The sequence below is a fragment of the Caretta caretta genome, chromosome 13 (assembly GCF_965140235.1).
Source record: "Caretta caretta isolate rCarCar2 chromosome 13, rCarCar1.hap1, whole genome shotgun sequence".
NCBI lineage: Eukaryota > Metazoa > Chordata > Testudines > Cheloniidae > Caretta > Caretta caretta.
Genome location: NC_134218.1, coordinates 8,462,681 through 8,484,025, shown reverse-complemented (window position 1 = coordinate 8,484,025; position 21,345 = coordinate 8,462,681). Strand labels below are relative to the sequence as shown.

The 21,345-nt window shown below is 47.6% G+C and overlaps 1 protein-coding gene across 3 annotated transcripts in view; it reads right to left on the bottom strand.

The window, feature by feature from the left end:
• The window catches only part of LAMA5 (laminin subunit alpha 5), a 163,581-nt gene that overhangs the window by 81,354 nt on the left and 60,882 nt on the right, over positions 1-21,345 (bottom strand). For all 3 annotated transcript variants that reach the window (XM_075118705.1, XM_075118706.1, XM_075118707.1), the window contains exons 3-6: positions 15,827-15,944; positions 8,342-8,460; positions 6,576-6,746; positions 5,787-5,884 (exon numbers count right to left, since the gene is read on the bottom strand). In XM_075118705.1, the coding sequence (XP_074974806.1) occupies positions 5,787-5,884; positions 6,576-6,746; positions 8,342-8,460; positions 15,827-15,944 (506 nt within the window). The remainder of the gene's footprint in view (positions 1-5,786; positions 5,885-6,575; positions 6,747-8,341; positions 8,461-15,826; positions 15,945-21,345) is intronic.

Sequence of the window (21,345 nt, the reverse complement as noted above, 5' to 3'; positions counted from 1 at the left end):
ATCTGTGACAGGGGCAGGGACCTGAAAGAAAACAGTTGCTCTTATCAGACAGATACAGACAATACTTGGGGTCCTTCCAAAGCCATTTCAACAAGACTATCTGCCATTGTAAATGAGCTGCTGCCCTCTGATCCTGGCCTGGTATCTGCTTGTTAGCAGGGAATCCCTGCCTGGGAATCTTTGTCTGCATGCCTGGCCCACTCTGAAGCATGCCAGAGCCCCAGAGATGCTCATCTTTTCTCTCCTGTCTTCTGTCAGGTGAAGGGACTATTTCTGACCCTGCTGCATTCCAGCACGTGGAAGGAGAAGGTTACCCTTAGCCAGAGGAACGTCCCTAATGCAGTGCAATTCCATTTGGTATGAGCCTTTGGGCTTCAGCTGGGTCCCACTGAAGCTAATTGGGAGTTTTGCCATTGACTTCAATAAGGGCAGGATCAGAACCCCTGGGAAAAAAGGGAATTGTGCCTTCCCCCTCCCACACTCCATACACACTAAATCCAAGCCCTGTGAAAAACACGCTGCTCAGACATTTATGTAGTGCCAATTTGTGAGGAGGAAGATGCTCTCCCTGCATCTTGGGACTTCAATGAAAACCCACGTAAGCTAGATAAACAATGTCATCTACTCCCATTTATAGACCGACGATTGGCATTGGAGACGTGCTTCATCACACATGGGAGCTTTGCCAAACTCTTTAACTCACCCAACTTCACTTTTGAATTTCTGGGGGGTGGGCTGGCCCAGGCCATGCAAGCATGGGTGTGCGCACTAGGGACAAGCCCAGTGGCAGGTATCGTGGAGCCAAGGCCCCATACATGTCCACTAGGAAAGGGGAGCATTAGCAGCCAAGAAAGGCCCATATTCACATCTGAGGGGAGCGAGATGGAAACAGGAAGAAAACTGAAGAGCATGTGAGCATTCTGGCAGCAGCAGCCGCCTTATGGCGCAAATGGGACAGCCGCCTTAGAAGGGGTGGAAATACTTGCTAACTATCAAGCTAGGAGACTTAGAGCCAGAAACCGATTCTCACTCAACTCCCACAGTGATTTCAGTGGAAGTTGGACCAGACCCTACCACCCCTCTTTTGTGTGACAGACTGTGTGCAGGCATGGGTGACACAGGCTTCCCACATACAGAGTCTCAATCTTCACCAACAGCTCCCCAAATGCACCCATGTCTCCGCTGAAACTTTCCAAAACAAACGTTTCCCATCATGCCCTGTGCTAAAACCACTAGACTGTCCCACCTAGCAAATCCAGTCTAAACGGGATTTCTGCAGATTGACAGAAATGCACAATTCTTCCCTCCAAACCGTCTTGAAAACAGACTGCTTGCATTTCAATCACGAACTGCCTTTCTGCCCAACAGTTGACAAAAGCCAACAAAATGCCACATCCCAACAATGTGATTTTATATTGCCTTCGTATCTGAAGGAAATGGACACTTACCATTTACTATACTGAATCCAGGTATATTTAATCCTGTCTCAGCATGGAGGGAGGAACTAGATAACCTCTTGAAGTCCCTTCCAGCCCTATATTTCTGTGATTATTTGTATTGCGGTGATACCTTGAACCCTCAGTCACAGACCAGATGCCGTTGTGCAAGGTGCTGTACAAATACAGAACAAAGGACAATCCCTGCCCCAGAGGGCTTGTAATCGAAGTGAGCCTTGATTCCACTCCTCTCAGACCACAAGACGGTCAGGAGTCTTATGGGAGCAGGAAACAGTTCTCCTAACTAAGCGCAAAGGTCCCAGATTTCATGTGGGAGATTTACAAGTCCAATCGGTGCCAGAGGGATCCTCACCGGACAGCATCAGAGAGTGGTTTTCACAAAACTTTTGTATATTCCAACCAATTGGGAAATCAATACAACCTGTCCAGACAGCCACCTCCCAACGTTCAGCATAGTAAATGCTGAGATACCATCAGGATTTTAATTCATCCAGAACAAAAAGAAAATTCCAGGCTTCCCTCTATTTGTATCTTCTTGTCTTGCTGCTGTCAAAGCCCTGGCATTTGAAGATGTAGGACACATGCAGTCAGATACACTGTGCTTCCCAGCCAGGAGGGTTACACACAGATTTATGAGGGAACAATGAGGCCCTAACAGCTGCCGTAGATGACATGATAACCCCGTCAGGCTCAAAGCCCACAGCTGCATCTGCTGACAGCCTCACCACTCTCCCGTCATGCAATGTCAAGCTAGGTATCTCAGTGCACCAGCTCCACGTCTTCATGCCACAGAGACGTTGCATTATTGGGCCTAATTATCTCTGCATACCCGCTCTGCTGGGAGGCTACGAACTGCTGCTGTCAAAGCCTTTGAAAAATGGGAGTATTCCTCCACTGAAAATTCAAATTAATCCTATTTCTCTCCAACCACCCAACTCAATTCCCATGGAGCTCAGACAAGGCAAGCAGGAGGAGCTTGCTTCCCATCTCTTCTTTGCGGTTGCAATTCTGACCATGTCTTCCTCCCTGGAAGCTAAACCATGCTAGAATTACTGCTGAATTACAGCTGGCTGCCTCTCTCGCTGCACTTCCAGTGCCGCGTTTATATCGTCTGGTTTGCTATCAGTTTACAGTGGTTCCATTTTATATTCTTCCGTTTACACAGTGCAGACATATCCCAAAGGGCCTTGCAGACGTTACTCGCGGACTATACAAAGAACACAACTAGGAAACACTTTCCCCACTAGGCAAGAGCAGCCAACTCTGGAGTGAAATGTGGCAGCTGTTTAAACAGCGTGCTGCAACGCTATCCAGCCATTTGGGACAAGGAGTGAAGACAACAAATGCATCCAAATGAAACCAAAGTGGGATTCTGGAAATCAGAATATAATAATGAGCAGAGCTGGTGTTTGGCCAGGATCCAGCAGGTCTGTCCTCCCCTCACTTTAGCCTCCTCTCGGGAGCATCCCCAGCTATGTAGTCACACACACCAAGGTCGCTCTATGCTAAACAACCACTCTGCACTGGTGCATCTGCTTTATTCTTGCAGCACTGACAGAAGACAACAAACACATCTAGCAACACCTAGTTTTCAAGCGAAATCAAGGAATTATCCAGTTCACATCTTTACTGAACTATTTGTTAGGAGAGAGACGAGTACCCCAACGCAGACTTGCTTTTCAATACCTCCTTTGTTTTAATTCTTAGCGGATTTTAACCTTGGCTGGGACCTGCTGGAATTTCACTTTACAAGATCCAAAACCATTACATGATCCGTATGAGAAAGAAACTCAAGCTTCATCAGGTCCAGCTGAACCTACCCAGCCCATTCATGACAGCAACACAGGCTGCAAACAGATGGCTAAGACTCAATGCTTTCATGGTTATCAGGAACTATGTGGAGTTTCTAGCTGGAAACGCAGACAAGGAGGGTCCTGCAGGCCAGAAATGTAACAGCTTTGTGGTTCTTGCTGGTTCGTAAAGATTGGCCATTTACGCCTTCATATCAATTTCATTGAAGGGGGAAAAAAAAAAAAAAAGGAGAAGAAGAAGATGAATTTGGCATAGCCAGTGCTCCCAATGAGTGGGGCCAGCAGTGAGCCCCTTATTCCCATGAGCAGTCCCACTGATTTTATGAGACAAATATAGAGTCAAGCATTTCTCAGTGTGCATCAAAGAGTTGGCGCTGGGCTCGTAGCGAATTTTCCACTCATGAAAGACTCTTGGCAATGATCCTGAATGGAAGGATGGTCTCGTGGATAAGCCCCTGGTCTGGAACTGCAAAGACGAGGGGGTAAATTCGCAGCTTGACCACAAGTTTCTTGCGTGAGCTTGGGAAAGACCCTTCATCTCCGCTGTCCCTCAGTTTCCCATCAGCACAATCCCCACCTCACCAGCGTGTTGTGAGGATAAATGTATGAAAAGCTGTTTAGCACTTGGATATTATAGCAATGGGGGCTACGCAAGTGCCAGGATACAATGAAGGCCTCAGCACTGTGTCTGCTCACCTACCTACATGACCCCAACAAACTGCTCTGAGCCTAATGGGGAGAGACCAGTGCTAGAAGTGAGGGAGAGTTCAGTCCTCAGCCACTCTGCTAAGGCTGCTAAACTGGGGTGTCCACTGTGGTGGCTCTGGTTTGCGTAATGGATCACAGTCTGCTAGGAACTGGACTTCACGCACTGAAGTTGCCCAGTTTTAAAGGGGCATGTTTCTTAATCTCAGTTTAGTGAGAGTTTTTTCTTTAAATTAAAGCAATAGTCTCCAACTCCTCCCCCTGCTAGCTCACACATGTTCATTACTCGCTTTGCACTTCGAGGCCTTGCTTTTTATTTTGCCTTTTTCTCCCCCTTTGACAATGGAATGTTTTGTTTAAAACCTGACACTGTATTATATTGGAACACGGACCATACATGTTCCCCACAAAACTGGAGAGCTTTGCCTTCCACCTACACTTTGGATCCAAATGATGTTTTGTCTGTTGCAACCCAACTAAGTGAATCTCTGATGCTTATATCTAAACATCAGGTGTCAAGGATTTATTTAGTTGTGCAACTGCTACACATAAGTAACCTGCCAACACAAAGATTGGATTGGTTTTTTTTTTGTTTGTTTTTTTAAGTTTTTAATCTTGTACTTTTGCCTTCTTCTGTAATGAGGTAAATTGTTTGTTATACCCAACTAGACAATAGACAGCTGTGCAAAGGAGACATGAGAGAGAGAGAGAGAGAGCGAGAGAGAGAGAGAGAGCGCTCAATTATTTTTGGGATAAGAACCAACCACAAAACAAACAGATAGGTTGGCAAGATTTTAGCATTGCCACGGCAGAATGTTTTCCCACCCCCCTCTTTAAAGACGAGTAAGAGGGCAGAGGACAAAACTGTTGGTTCAAGCTAACTTCCCACAGATTACGGAGATAGCTATTTGAGTGCTTTCTCTGAAGACAGCCTCTTATCCCACCAGTGTGTCAAACGATCTGGACAAGAGAACTTCTCCTGTGACATCTCTAGGACCCAATTCAGGAAAGCACTTGAGCACATGCTTTAAGTATGTGCTTACATTTTAGGGCTTTAATTCAGGAAAAAACGTAAGGCTGAGAATGTTTAAAAAAAGGCTTCTCCCTAGCTGCCTCATATGCATCCCACAAAAACAGTTTGTGCAAAGTTTGATTTGTAGAACAGAAATCCACAGCTCTAGGGCAGGGATTCCCAAATTGGGGGTTGCGAGGTTATCATGAGCTGTCAGCCTCCACCCCCAAATCCTGCTTCACCTCCAGCATTTATAATAGTGTTAAATATTTTTAAATGCATTTTAATTTATATGGGGGCGGGTCACACTCAGAAGCTTGCTGTGTGAAAGGGATCACCAATACAAAAGTTTGAGAACCATTGCTCTAGGGGACATCACTGAGAGATCCAACACCCTGACTTGACTCCAAGTAGCAGAAATTTCCCTGTGGCAGTGGGTCCACAGACGCCTTCTCGGGTGTCTGCAGAATGAAACATTTTGAAAACCAGACAGTGGGGTCTAGCTAAGGCAATGTGGGTCCACTAATAATCTCACTCTTTTGAATGACTCAGCTGTATGCAATTGCAGAACCACTACCCCATCACACAGGCAAGAACAAGAAAGTTACTGGCATATCGCATGGCGACTGATCTGTGGTATGAGGTTATCTCAGGACATTTGTGACAGAACTGGTATTGGAATACAGGTCTCTTGGCTCCTGATCCAGTTCCTTAATCGCAGAAGCCTTCCCTCTTTCCTAGCACAGTCAGTTTTAATATCTCGACACAAACACCAGAATTACGGAATTTTGAAGGTCTTACCTATAGGGGTCAGTAGGGTCCTTGGCATCACAGACGTCCGCATGGCCATGGCAGACACAGCGCCCTCCAATGCTGATATCTTTGATGCTGTAGTAATACTGGGAGAGCACAGAAAGAGCTGGCCTTAGATCATTAGGCAGAAGCCACACGGGTGCTTTCACCCTCCCACTGGCAAACTATACTGCATGTTCTCAGACTCCTGGCCAACATTTCCCTGGGCTGCAGTAACACCTGTTAGTGATCACGGAGTCCTTGTGGCACCTTAGAGACTAACAAATTTATTTGGGCATAAGCTTTCGTGGGCTAGAACCCACTTCATCAGATGCATGGAGTGGAAAATACAGTAGCAGGTATATATACATAGTACATGAAAAGATGGGAGCTGCCTTACAAGTGGGGGAGTCAGTCTAACGAGACAATTCAATTAACAGTAGAATACCAAGGGAGAAAAAGTCACTTTTGTAGTGGTAACGAGCTTATGCCCAAATAAATTTGTTAGTCTCTAAGGTGCCACAAGGACTCCACATTGTTTTCATTCAGACAAAGTATATCAGTCTGTTTGAAAGAGACTGTAAAAGGAGAACATACAAAGGTCTGCCTTTTGGACAACACTTGCAAAATAGTTTCCCCATTGTGCTGAATCCTACCCAGCAGCCCTTAACAAAAAACCTTGACTCAAGGCACTGACTTGTTACCAGAGCCGCATGTTCTACATCACAAATGAACTATTTTCCAAGACACATGGTACCAAACCTACTCCTTCCTCATTAGCATCTCGAAGCATCTCACCCTCCTGGTCACAGTCGGGTCCCTTAGGGCTTTGCCCATCAGGTGCCCAAGCAGCGTGTTGGTCTGCAGGAAGCGCAGTCTGATGTTAGTGGCTTTGGTGAAATTCCGCAGGAGAGGTGAATACGAGAAGTTCATGGCTCCCGGGCGCCCGTTTACCAGTGAGACGACAATCTGCAGATCCAGAATGAGAAACACACAGCACAAACCTTCAGGCGGACAGAAAATTAACGCCTCCCTCTGATAACCGCAAATTCTTTCCAACCCCAGTAGATTGAATCAACTAGTTACACGTTGTGTTTCCAAAAATGGCTGACATTCAACTGCAGTCCATGGACACAACTTGCAAAAAGGAGCCACTTCTGAAGAGCACCTACCAGCATCCAGAAAACCATAAGAATGATACCACCCTCACAGCCCCTTTGATTCCTAGCTCCTAGAGACCGCCCACTAAAAAACCCTCCCCAGAGTTTTGATCCCAAAAAGGGAGAGGTGCCAGAAAGTCTATGAAGTCCACTAGGAACTTGGCTAACACCACAGATTTTACATGGAAGCTGCTCAGATACTACAGCGATGGGCAGCAGCATAAAAACAAACAGATCCTCTCCCCTTCAGCCCAATCTTGTGGCCAAACTAATAGGTAGACATTAAACACAGCATAAGCCAGTCGGCCCAGGCTTTGACAATGACCAAGTCAGGATTTGTATGGAAGACGTTTCTCCCCCTCTAAACTCAGACCCTTTTATGGTCAGTTCTTCTGAAGGGTCCATTCCAGTGCAAGTAACTGCCCATATTCACTTAGGTTTTTCTTCTGCAGCTCTTGGGCAGGAGAAAGACTTTAACTACAGCAGAGCACATGTGAAGTTGGAGAAACATAGCACTGGCAGAGCCTAAGCAAACAGAGCCTCCAAGTCATGCAGATGCCTTCGGAGCCGAATTCTTAAATGGGGATTAACAAGATGCTCCTACAAAAAACCACCTGCATCGTGGCCACAGATCCCAAGTTTACATGTGAAAGGGCAGGGTTTTGACAGCCCACCCATTCCACTTTGCCTTTCTCTGAAATCTAAGCCCTTGCTGCCAAGCTCAAAGTCCTCCAACTGGGCAGAACAGTGTGTTTTATAAACAAGAATGTCTGCGGTTTGCTGAACTCCTTGCATTTTGTTATGACCCTTGCTGGTTCCAGCACAGTCTGGGGGTGGATACACAGACTACGGTAGTATCTGAACAGCTGAAACAGATCCCCATGTGTACAACAGAATTTGACAACAGGGTGCACCAGATTCCCCAGGCCACCACATCTCATAGCCATTTATCAACACTGACATGTGCTCTGAAGGAAACAGGCTACAAGTCATGCAGTTTCCCCCACCACTAGGGAAGATGCATTATCATCCTCAGATGTCTGAAGCCAGCCTGGTGACCCTTGCAACAGAGAAAAGTCCAGCTCTGCTCGTGATGTCTGGTTCCCTAGAGGGCCAAATGCTTGCTTAGCCCATAGGAGGAAGAAGTGCCTAGCGGTGTAGTACAGAGACAGTCAGCAATCAAGTCCCAGCCAGTCCTCCTCCGCCTGAGGAAAGAGTAAGGAGCATCCTCTGAGCCTTACACGAGGCTCTTTCCCCACCCTACACAAGTGGAAGCATTTCCAGCCCCAGAAGAGTACCTGGAGCTCCTCAGAGATCCTTTCATTTATTTCAGCCACCTGATTCCTCCCCCACCCTGAGAAAGACAGCTCCTCAGGGAAATAAAGGCCTAGAGCAATAGCTCACCTCTCCGTTTTCTAAAGGCACAATCCTGGAATATTCAGTAGTGCAGATGGCGTCATCATCCTTGGTAATACGTTCCACAGTATTCGGGCCAAACTTCTCGATACAGTCCCTCTTGGACGCTGTTTACCAAAGAGAGACCAGAGCAATAAGGTAAGATGAGAGGTATGGCCCAGATGATGTTTAAACCAGCACTTCCCAATAAATGCTGGTGGGAGTCACCTCTACACAGAATTAACTCTGCATTAAAAATTCATTACAGTTGAGCTACTGCCTCTCCTGCCATCAGCTCTGCATCACTTAGACCCTACTCCTCCACACTACTCCCCTGTCAAAACTGCAGAGACAATGAGAAGTGAATGGGGCCATAATTTGAGAACAAACACTGAAGTCATGCCAGAAATCACCAGAGAAAAGTCCCGTTGCGGTGTATTCTAGTCAGAGTTTCATAGTTTCATAGATTTTATGGTGAGAACTACCATTATGATTACCTAGTCTGACCACCTGCATAACACAAGCCAGGGAAACTCACCAGTAATTTCTGCATCAAGCCCATAACTTCTTTTTGAGCTACAGGAGTCCGTTTAGAAATATACCCAGTCATGATTTAAAGACTTTAAGTGATGAAGAATCTGCTACATCCCTAGGTTAATTGTTCCAGTGGTTCATTACCCTCACTTAAAACGTACATCTTATTTCTCGTCTGAATTGGTCTGGCTTCAGCTTCTAGCCACTGGATCTTGTGAGGTCTTTTTCTGCCAGATTAAAGAGCTGGTTACTGTCAGAAATACCTCCTATATGTATTTGCAAGCTGGGATCAAGTCATGTCATAACCTTCTCTTGGATAAACTAAATAGATCAAGCTTCTTAAGTCTCTCACTATAAGGCATGTTTTCCAGACCTTATATCATTCTTGTAGCTCTTTCACCAACACTTTCCAATTTTTGACACTTTTTAGAAGCAAGGATGCCAGAACTGGGCACAGAATTCCAGCAACAGTATCATCTCTACCATATATAGAGGTAATACCATCTCCCTGCTACTACCGGATATTCCTCCTGCTCGTGCATCAGCAGACCACCTTTATACAAAACACTGAAATACAATAATCCTGGAGTTTGTTTAAATAGCAAAGAAGGTGGCAAACAGTTTACAAAGGGGCATAACTAAGAGGAATGAGATAAAAATCAAGACAAAAAGTATTTAGGATGAACAGAAAAATATAATCAAAAATCTTAATGAAATGACTAGCGTGTGGAACAGCCTCCCGAGGAAAATGGTGGAAGCCTCAACACTGGATACACTTCAAACAGGACTGTACAAAGCACTAAACTATACCATGAAGAGCAAAATGACTGCACACAGTGGTTTTATCTTCCATTCCTAAATCTTGTGATTATTGGTAAATAAACCAGAAAACTTAAATCATGCAGAACAACCCACTTGGTGACAGCAATCCAGAGCTCCTGCCACTAAGTGGCAATGCAAGGCTGGCCAAAAGCTAGAGGACAATCATAGCTGGTCATTAAATTAACTGGTCAATTGCCGCGCACGGTCATGGAACATGCTTTTGGAACGGAAGCCAACAGCCTTGCATGGGGTTTACAGGAGCCAGGATACAACTCTAGGATGCCAAGCGTTTCCTTGCAGCTGTAGGAGCGTCAAACCTCCCACGGCACGACTGAACAAGCACGTGCCACAGACTGGAGAAGTCCTGCATACATTCCTGAAGGTCTTCTGCCCTCGCGTCCTCCAGGGGACGCTTGACATTCCATCGTCTGCAGAGTAAGTGGGAAGAGAGCCACACTGTTTACTATTGCCATTAACAAAGACGGTCATTTCCTCGGACTCCCTTGGAATTAGTCACGTACCTGAATGCTCCGGTAGCAGAGACTCCGCCAACATGGACACTCAGGATCAGGCAGCTCATCAGATCTCAAACCAAGTAAGCTACAGGAGACTTGTTCTATACAGTGACTAAGGGGCTGACTATGTCATCTTCCATTTACTATAAAACATCAAATGACACCACCCTCAAGACAACCACCTCCATAGAGGAAGAACCATGAAACTTTCTTGCCCATTCCTCTGAAGCATCTCGCACTGACTACTGTCAGAAGCAGGATGTTGGCCTAGAGGGACCTTGGGTCTGGTCCAGTCTGGCAGTTCCTCTGTTCATGGAAGGGTGGTCATTTGCATTTGACTAATCTGATAATATTTAGCACTTACACAGGGAATCTCATCTGATGGTTTCAAAGTGTTTAGCCAGGGAACAGGAAGTATTGTTATTAGAGTTTGCCCAAAAAAAAAAAAAAAAAAAAAAAAAGGCCGGGGGGGGGGGGGGAATTCTCACCCACATTTTTATCTATTTATCCATTCCTCCACTTAACACAATACTCTCCATTTTAAAGATGGGCAAACTGACACCCAGACTGGAGAAATGACCCAAAGTCACACCGCAAGCCAGTAGCAGAGGTGGGAGTAGATCCCAGGTTTCCCAAGTCCAATCCAGGACCACCCTGCCTCTCATTCTCTAAACTTTAAGTTTACTGTCACTGATTGTTTCCTCATCAGATGTTCTACACGTGCCAAGCACTCAGCAACACACGTAAATGTGCACGCAAGAATGCAACTAAGGCCTGATCCAGAGATTAACCAGGAGAAACAAGGGTTAAAGCCAGGCAAACGAGCATGGCAGATCCTCTCAGCTGTTCCTGGCAGGGCTGCTCAGCTCAAATTCAGACTCAACTGAGAAATGTTAGCATAGTTCACCGGAATAATCCTCAGAAATTCGTTACCATGTGCCTGGTGTGAAGGTGCCCCCTTTACAGCACGTGCAGCCTTGAAAACTAAGTCAGGCTGGACAGTCAGAGGAGGGAAGAGACTCAACCAACCTCACCCCACACCCGCTTCTCATCCATGGCAGCCATGTTGGTGTGTGCCCAGAGATACCTAGCACCTGACAATGTGGCCCTGGTCTATAAACAACGCCAGGGCAAGGGAACGAGCTGAAGCACAGCAGTAGCAATGGGAGGAATGGGGCTGCAAAGTGTAATGTCAAGTCTCCAGTATCGGCACTGGATTTAATAACCCACCACTTTGATTAAAGGCTGCTTTCTCTTGGAACCCCAGGCAGCGGCCTGTCATCACTGCAGGTCGGCACCGATCCATTTCAGGACACTGCCACTCTGGGAATATTTTGGTGGTAGGGAGAAAGAAACACACTGGCAGAATAAAGTGAGTGCCTTGGACTCTGGACCTAGCGATTTTCCAGAGGGACCCAAAGCAGCAGGGGCTGCAGCAAGGTTAGCGGAAAACCAAGGCTCCATTTTGTTGGGTGTTCTGGTGGTGGGGGGAGAGACTGGAGCAGAAGATAACACTTAACAATTACTGTGATACACCTAATGGAAGGGGGACCCTCCGCAACACAAGTCTAATATTGGTGTTTAGCTGGAAGATATTAAACCCACTTGGGCTACACAAACACCTAAACGTTGGTACCCCTCCTCTCCGACAGTCCCACCCCTAACTGCTTGAACCAGAGAAGAGGGAAGGAAGTGTGGGCTAGAAGACAGCCACTGCGCAGTTCTGCTCTGACACTGGCTGTCCCTGTGTCCTCAGGCAAGTCACTTACTCTCTCTGTGCCTCTGTTAACCCATCTGTTACTTGAGAAGAATACTGTTTTCCCGCTTCATAGGGTTGAAAGGATCAATGCTGTTTATATTCATTGCATTGTGGGCTGAGGCTAACTGGTTATAAGCGTACATAGCCACTGCTGTTTAAAGCTTCCTCTGGTCCTGTGGCAACCTGAGTCCATCATGGTCAAGTTTAACCCATGCTTCTTAAAGCACAGCCCTGTGGGACACAGATGGACAGAAAAAAAACCCAGACAGATTAAAGACAACCAGAGGGACCGAAGAGTCAATGCTGCAGGCCATGTGCTGTATTGCATCCACCCTTCCCTTTACTAGTGAGAGAAGCAGATTAAATCCTCATTCTGATTCCATATAACATGGCTAGCCAGCCAGGGTAGCACAATGTGTGTCTGGATTAACATCCCAATCCAGAACACACCCACATCTTTGATGTCCTGTCCTTACATCAAACGCAGGGTTTAAAAAAAACCGAACGATGAACCTTTTACCTAGCTTCACACTACAACCACCCCACAGATCCCCTTTGCCCCCATCCTGCTCTCATTTTACTTCTCCACTGGCCTGGAAAAAGTATTCTCCATGCTCCTCACTCAGACCCACAACGGAGAGGAGAAAAATTGTCATTTCTATGGTGTCTTTTGGCCATAACCTGCAATGCTCTTCTTCCTACTTGAGTGAAGTTTTCTACAACTGAGTCATTTTTTCCATCCGCTTTGAGAGATAAACCCATCAGCCTCCCTGGCATTTCAGTGGAATGTATTGCAGGGACACCAGAGAGTCTGGGAAATTTAACCCCTCGTGGGGAGTGCAGGCTTGGCAAGGTGGAACAAGCTCCAGATCTGGATGCTCCTCTTTTTGGAAGCAGGAGCCAATTTGCACCGTTAACTCTTTGAAGAGATCGGTGTCCCCTTTGGAAAGGTCCTATAGAGCAGTGGTTATCAACCAGGGGTCCAGGGCCCCGTGGGGGGCTGCGAGCAGGTTTCAGGGGGGTCCACCAAGCATGCCCAGCCTTAGACTCACTAAGCCCAGGGCAGAAAGCCAAAGCCCCGGCATGCAGCACTGCACCCCGGGGCCCCGAGCCCCACCACCCAGGGCTGAAGCCAAAGCCTGAGCAACTTTAGCTTTGTGGTGCCCCCTGTGGTGTGGATCCCCAGTGGCAAGGGTCCCATTAATTGCCCTGCTTGTTACCCCTTAACGCGGACTTGGCTTTTACATGCAGAAAAGCAGTTGTTGTGACACAGCTGGGCTGTGGAGTTTTTATAGCCTACGGCGGGGGGGGGGGGGGGGGGGGAGAGAGAGAGGACCTCAGAAAGAAAAAGGTGGAAACCCCTGTTCAGAAAATGAGTATCTTTCTACAGGCTTTTTTAATCATCCTATAGAATTTAATACCAAATTTTGTCTCTCTTCTAGGGAATTGCACAGATTAGGTCAAAAATAAGCCTGTGGAAAGAATCTCAATTGCTATCGAATTCCATCAGGTTTAGTGTGTCAACCCTCTTACGAATTTTCCACAGGTTAGCAGCTTGTTCTATTGCTAGCAGCCGGAGGCACCCCAGCTTCTCAGCAAATGGGGATTTAGGCAGCACTTGAGTGAGAGGGAACAGCACACGGCCCTCGCTCCTGCAAGCTGGATGGGCAAGCGGGTGAGCACAGCGCTCCACGGACATCAAGACAGCAATAGTGGCTTTCTGTCACCTTTCACCCCTGGATTCTCGGGGTGCTAGGGGCTGATTTGGGGATGGCAAGGACTGCTCTAACTTACATCCTGACAGCAATGGACCCCAAAAGACCCTCTAGCAACCCAGAATATTCAGAGGGAAGAGCGATGTGGCCACACCTTCCCTTTGCCAGGCAGGCCCTTGTGTGGAGTCTACAGGGCTCCTTTGCCAGTTCCGCTGGGGAGATTAGGCTGGTTTCCAGCCCCCTTACACAACCAGAGCAGCAGAAAGGGGCAAGCCACAGCCCAGAATCAGGGCCCAGGTCTCTGAGGGTCTGTCTACACTCCAGCTGGGAGCAAGCATCCCAAGCTAGGTAGACAGACTTGCACTAGTAGGGGCTCGAGCTAGCATGCTAAAAAATAGCAGCGTGGATGTTGGGGCTCCAGTGGCGGCTCAGGCTAGCCGGAGGCAGCGGGTCGAGAGCCTGTACTCCTGCTGGTTGCACTGGCTGCCACCATCGCATAACGGAGGAGCAGGTAGAGGCCTTTGGGGGGAGGGGGGATCTCAAGAAAAATGGTAGCTAGGAAAGAACGCGCCGAGTGAAACACAGGGCAATTTGACAGGAGCGTCTCCTCCACTGTGCACAGCATGAAGGTGAATCAGGACTACAGAGTATTTACAAAACTAGGACAAGCGAGGGAGGAAATTTCAGGCCGTTTTATCTACTATGTTAAAAAAACAAAACAAAAACCCTAGGATAAAGCTTTTCTCTCTTCCGCTCTGAGAGGGAAACCCACGCGCTGACCAGTAAATGCCAAGGCAGCGAGCCTCGCTAGGAAATCCCAGGGGCAGGCATCTGTGTACTTAAAAGCACCTTTTCTCGCCAGGTGTGTGGATTGGTTTTAAACGCTAGCTGTAGATCTTAGCTCACATCTTTTACCAATTACTGCCAGTGCTCTCAGGAGGGGCCAGCTGTTATCGCACTCCCGGTGACTTGGCCGAGCTGCATGTGTTTTAGGATGATAGAATTGTTTCCCATCTACTCTCATAACTAGGGCTCTACCAAATTCATGGACCGTGAAAAGCACGTCACAGACTGTGAAATCTGATGTTCCCCATGAAATCTGGCCTCCCCGAGAAATCTGGCTATTGTAGGGGAGAGGCAGGGCTAGTGCCACCCTACCTGGGGGTTTCTACCATGCCCAGACTCCAGATGCTAGTCCTGGCTGGGTTGGGGAGGGACGGGACTCCCTCTTCCCCTGCATGGGGCACTCCCAGAGCTGGGTCAGACCCACCTCCGGGAACCTCCCGCACCTGCAGAGCGCCGCGGCCAGCAGCAGCACAAAAGTAAGGGTGGCAATACAACCCCACCCCACACACAATAGCCTTGCTCCAGATGCTCTGTCGCCCCCACCCCCTTTTGGGTTGGGATCCCCACGATTACAACACCATGAAGTTTCCGACTGAAATACCTGAAACTGTGAAATTAACCATTTAAAAAAATCCTCTGACTATGAAATTGACCAAAATGGACCATGAATTTGACAAGGTCCTACTCATAACAGCAGAGACCAGGTTCTTCTTCCAGGCGTAGACTGGATTAGATACAATGGAGCAGTGATTATCCTCCACCCTCACACCTCGCTGCTGTGGCAGCCACTGATAAGCGAGTCAGGCCTGTCATTACAAAATGGAGTAGCTAAAGGCTTTGCTCTCTTGCCCTCTGTCAGGGATCTACGTGTTTGTTCCTTGCTGGTACTGCGCTGAACAGGGCATTTCTAAATAGCAGCCATGCTGGTGAGGGTGTGGTGGTGGACAGGGATGGGGGAAGGAAAGGCAGCTTGCAGGAGCGAGGTAACTTCTCACTGGCATTAAAGATCTACCATAACCCAAAATAGCATCTGTTCCACTGGGTAAACTTCCCGCTGCTCCGATCCAACCTTTAGTTCTGGCAGCAATAAGTTCTCTGTGCAAAGGCAGAATTACAGGTCACCTGCTGTATTAGAGCATACCACTTATTCAACTCCTCCAAACCCAGGTTCAGAGTGAATTCCCATATAAACAGCAACTCAACAATGCAAAAAACTTTCCTCCTGGTCCTTCATTGCCCCATACAGCGAAGCCAGCATGAATTAAGACCCAACTCCTCCAGTGGCTGCTATTGCCATACTTACAGGCAAAGTACTGCCACGGCTCATAGGTAAGTCCAAAATCAGTAGATCGCTCCAGCACCCAGAGGTCCGGACGAGGGGAATTGGCAAATTTGATCAGGACGTATGCCACGTGGAACAGCTGAAAGAGACGAACATGTGGTTAGGTTGGTGCTCAAGGCAGCACTAAAAGAAGAGAGGACTGGTGTGACCCATGGTGGCACCTGATCCCTTCCCACCTTGGAAATAAAGAGTGGAGCAAAACTCTCTGCTCCCACGTGGATCACTATGCAACGTGGATGCTGGACAGAGCCATGGCGAGGGCAAGACGTTCTCAAGATTGGACGGGTCAGATTCTGGTTATATTTATCACTGGGGAGCATTCAAGGACATGGGACTGAATGCAGCAGGGCAGTATCCTGCACACAGTTCAGAAAGTCCAAATTCATCCCATCAAAATTCAAAGATCTGCCTGTCAAAATAACCACTCCAAGGAAGCTTCTGCATTACACACAGGCATGAGCAGGACAGCCGCCCATACTGTATCAGATCAGTGCTCAGAGGACTTTCTTCTCCAGGGCTGCAAATCACCACCTTTTACAAGCCTGATTGAATGCTTAGCGCTCTCATTGGGTTTCCTGCAGTTCACAATGGCAATAACTCAAAGATGGAAAGCCCAGGGGCTTAAATCAGTAATTATCCTCATAAATAATAAAAAATAAAAAAATATATATATAAAAAAAACCCACAGGGACAGACTCCAGCAAAGCGTATGTTCCCCAGTCTGATAAATCAGCTGGAATTTACTTGGGGGCGGAGGGTCTGATAATGTTCAGTATGAATGGAGATCATAATATTCAACTCCCTTCCCTGTGAGAAAGAGCCTCCAAAAAAAAAAAAAAAAACCGAACATCTCTCTTCCCTCTGTTGCTCCTCAAGTCTACCCTGTGATAACAAAAGATCCTCTAAAGAGATTTAGAGGATTGACCTGAGTACTTATCTTCCCTCAGTCCTTAAATCACATACAACTCCCACCCAACTCAATGTGAACGGAGCACAAATGGAGCAAAGGCCTCTGGGGCATGGGACGAAAGGAGCTGAATCATAGCTAAGGTAGTACTGGGCTGACGTTTAGCTCCCCAATCTGTACTGCTCACAAACAGGCAGTGCTAACAGTCATGGTCACCTGTACCTCCCACCGAGAAAGCCCATCTTGGCTTGAACCTGGAGCCTGGCAAATGCTTGGCCATGAGAGACGAGCTTTGAGATGTGCTCAAGAAAGGTTGTGGGGGACTGGGAAGCTTCTACCCTATCCATGATGCTGTCACAGGCTGTTAGGAAATATCGATCTGGTAAGTATCATTCCTTTTGGCTGCTTCTTAGACAGAGACCATATCATAAAACCCTGCCCTTGAGACTTGTACCGTTCCGGTCAGTCCTACATCCACCCAACAAGAGAGACAGCTGGGTACAAGCGAAGCCCAGAACAGCTTCTCTTCCACATACACCAGGTTCAGGAGAGCAGGCAGAGAAGACCTTTCTGGTTTCAGCTTGCCTAATTGCACTGGGCTACTCCCAATTAGTCCGGACACTGATTTATGCAGCTGCATCCTTGCCAAGAATGAAATAAATATACTCTTTGGACAGCTAAAATGTCAGTGCTAGAAAGAAACAAAAGCTCAAGTAGAAATTCCCCTCCCCAGCTGGCACCAGCTCACTCCAAGAATCCCCACTCTATCACCCTGTCAAATGGTGATATTTACAGGCAGATGAAAATCTCGTCAGGCAAAATTCTTAGCATCAAACACACCACAAAGGGCATCTCATGCTTGCAAGAGGTGCTGATTTGCAGCTCTGGGGTCCCTCCAGGCAGAGAGCTGGCACAATATGGGCAGCTGACCTGCCAATGCCAATCTGTGTCTACTTGACTAGGAGGCACCTCCTCTAGGACTGAGAGAAGAATGAAGACTCCATACCCATTTAGTCCTTCTACTGAGACTACCAGCAAGGGGCCCAAAGGGGTAGCCAGCGTGTTGCGATTTTCTGTGCACTGGTAAGTCCCAGCACCAGTCACACCCCCAAGCCACATAGCAGCCACTTGGCATCAAGAATCACGTGCTTTGAAAACAGCAGTAGCCTGCCACAGGTAGTTTCTTAAGGGAGAAAAGAAAAAGACCAGAGCCAGGGAAGAGGCAACCAAGTCTCCCAAGCTGTTCATAAAACACACTTCCTCGGGAGAGACCAGGGTTTGGTGGGATCTGGCGCGACCATCCTTATGACAACGGGAATGTAATGCAGGTCTTAACAGACAGCCCTGGAAATTGAAGCATGGGCCATGCCAGTCATGGCAGCAATGGGTCTTGGGGCTGGCCGAGTCCCTAGCTTGCCCCCAACTGAGCACACAAAGCTAGAGTTAGCATCCAAGCTTGCCCCCTCCCTGGGGGTTGGGCTTTATTGAGAGCTTGGAAAGAACACCACAAAATAAACTTCCACCTGAACCTGCCTCTTCCTAGGGCTCCAGTCAAGATCCCCCGCTGACTCAGAGAATGACGGCTCCCCACTCACCGCAGCAACCTTAATGCAGGCTGGTAGCACCTGAATTTCAGATTACTCCTCAGAAGAGCCCTGCATTCCTATATACAAGGTTTGCCATTCTGTCCCTTGCCTAGACCGCCTCCTGGACGGCCTGCTGCTATGGGTAAGAGGATACTCCCATCATCTCTTGACGTTCCTTCAGTCCTAGGTCCCCTTATGGTGATGGCCAACAAGCCCTATACTTGCCATGGTGCTTTTGGAGGACAAGGATACCTGCTCACTGACAACCGGACTGAGGACCGTATCCATTTCCCATGGCAGGATTTGAGCTTGCTGCCTACAAGTAAAAAACTCTGGGGCAGATCCTCGGCTGGCATAGAGTGTTACACCTCTGCTGAAGACAATTTATACCAGCTGAGTGTCCGCCCCTCTACAGCCCAATGGCAATCTCCAGCTCATTCCCCCACAAACCTCTAACATAACTTGGTATCTCCTCGTTTAAGACAAACCCCTCCAAGTTCTCCCTAAAGCCCAAATAGCAGAGGGAGCTGAGGGAATGGCCCATGGGAAATGCACACCAATTAAATCAAAGTTACGACTCAAACAAACTAAGATTTATAAATGGCCACCCAGCGCAGGTGCACGTTACCTCTGCGAAGACAGCACCAAAGCTGAAAGATGAAACACACTTTTCACATGGCTAAAGCAAAAACCTCACTTAGATACAGGCCCAAGTTCCTCTCTGTGGTTCATGCATTTCGAGGGTATGTGAGACTAAGATCGCACCGAGGGACAGCGTTTTCTGACCACTAACTCTTGTAACCAAGCTGTTATTTATTAGTGAAGCCCCAAAGGCCAGGCTTTCAGTCAGCTGCTTTCCCTCCAGGATCAGTTCTCACAGGTTTACATCTGTTTCTTGGCATGGGAAACATGGCTGAGTACCAGCCAATGAAGTTATGCATTCCCCTCTGTTATAAATCCGTCTCCAGCTTTATTCTTCGGGGGATAAATTAATGTTCCCACTGGAATGCAACATGGCTTTTGGCTTGACCAGATCGGCTGTAGAGTTCCAAGGTATCCAGAAGCATGCTGGACGGCAGCACTAGGAAAGCAGCTGTGCAGCTCGCAATTCAGAGAGACAGACGGGCCCAAGTTCTCTTTAGTCGGTATCCTCCTGCAAGTGAGACAGGCGTGACGTAGCAGCCTGGCCCTGAGGCTGGAAACTAGGAACTCCCCAGGTCTAAACCCAGATCTCATACTGAATTGCCATAGCTTTGGCAAGTCACTCAGGGTCTCATTTTCAGCTAGCGAGCACCCACAGCTCTGAGGTCAACGAGAGGTGCAAATACTCACGGCCTGTGAAAAATAACAGCCTTAACTTCCTAATGCACTAGCTTCCACATGTACCCAGTGGGGATAATACCCACCTCACTGGGGGTATGACAGGGATTAGTCTGTTATTTCTCTGATAGTAGCACCTGTGAGCCCCATTGTGATAGGTGCTACGCACACAGAGAACTAAGAGTCCCTGCCTCAAATAGCTTACAACAAGGTAAGGATAAGATTTAAGTACAAGTCCACCCGTAGCCACCTGTTGTCTGACACAGACTGTCAGCGCTTGGGGCAGGGACTGTCTTTTTGTTCCATGTCTGCATGGCCCCTAGTACAATGGGGTCCTGGGCCATGACCAGGGCTCCGAGGTGCTACATACTACAAATAGTACATCATATTAACAACGAGGGACAATAGGTGGATACAGGCAGACAGGGCAGCCCGAGGAAACGAGACGATACCAATCAGCATGACACGCACTGGTCTCAGAGCACTAGCTCAGTAACGTGCTTTAGCTTAAAGCACACATTTTCAGAAGGGTGTCCGTCTGAAAGACCGGGCCTAGATATCCTGAGGTATATTATCCACTGTATCTCCTGTGGGACACCCAAAAACACTGGCCACTTTTGAAAATGTAGGCTTAGCTTCCCTTAACCTTTCCCTGCCTCAGTTTCCCCCTTTGTAAAACAGAGAGAATATCCATCTCACAGGGATGCTGACACGTTTCACTCTAAGGAGACTTGGTATTGCAAGCAGGAGCCTGGGAGCAGCAAGCCTGTTCTGCTGAAGCCATGCTGCTTGTGGAAGTGAGCTAGCAATCAAAGCTACCTTGCATATGCCTCCACATGCTGCAGTATAGACACAACCAGAGCGTTTGCAAATTGCTTTGAGATCCTTCCAGGAAAGGTGCCATCGAAGGGCCAGCTGTTTTTACTATCCAGGCATAGTCTTTCTGAGACCAAGGTATGTGTTTCTGTCCTTCCATTCAAGGAGAATGGGCCGAAGCAAAACTTTAAAAACGGACAATGTTGGTATCTTTGGTATTTATCTTCCCACCCCCAGAGGTGGCCAGTGACAGGCAGCAGAACCCTGCAAGCACCCCACAGAAGCCAATTCACTGCTCTCCAGTTTCACACTGGGAAAGTAAAATTTGCAATTACAGGCACAAGAGACCCATCCTTGACTCACAAGTCATCCTTGTTCCCTGCTCCAGTGTTACAGATGCGAAGCTCCGCACTCCTGGATGGTGTTGATTACACTGCAATCAAATCTGTCTCAGTGTCTCTGTGTGTGTGACTACGCACAAATGTTACACAGCTTGACTCAGAACACCCTCTCCCTCAATCCCACGCCCTGTTTAAAGTGAAAATGACAGCAGAAAATGAAAGAACACTCCTGGCTGCAAGCTGTATTGTTCCAGAAGCATGGGAGCTGTCACAAGTAAGGAAGTCAGGAGGTCCGTGATCTCTGACAGCAACCCCTTACATTTGTGGGGGAAAAGGTTTACTAGTCTCAGTCAATTAAAAGCCATCTCAGCAGTTTTGCATGCATGACGCACAAACCCACCACTCGATTTCTCTCTTCTACAGAAACAGATTTGGGACTATTGTGCCCACACTGCTGGCAAATTTTTTCAGATGCCAGCAAGAATCCCACTCACGTAAGAAGGGCAATAT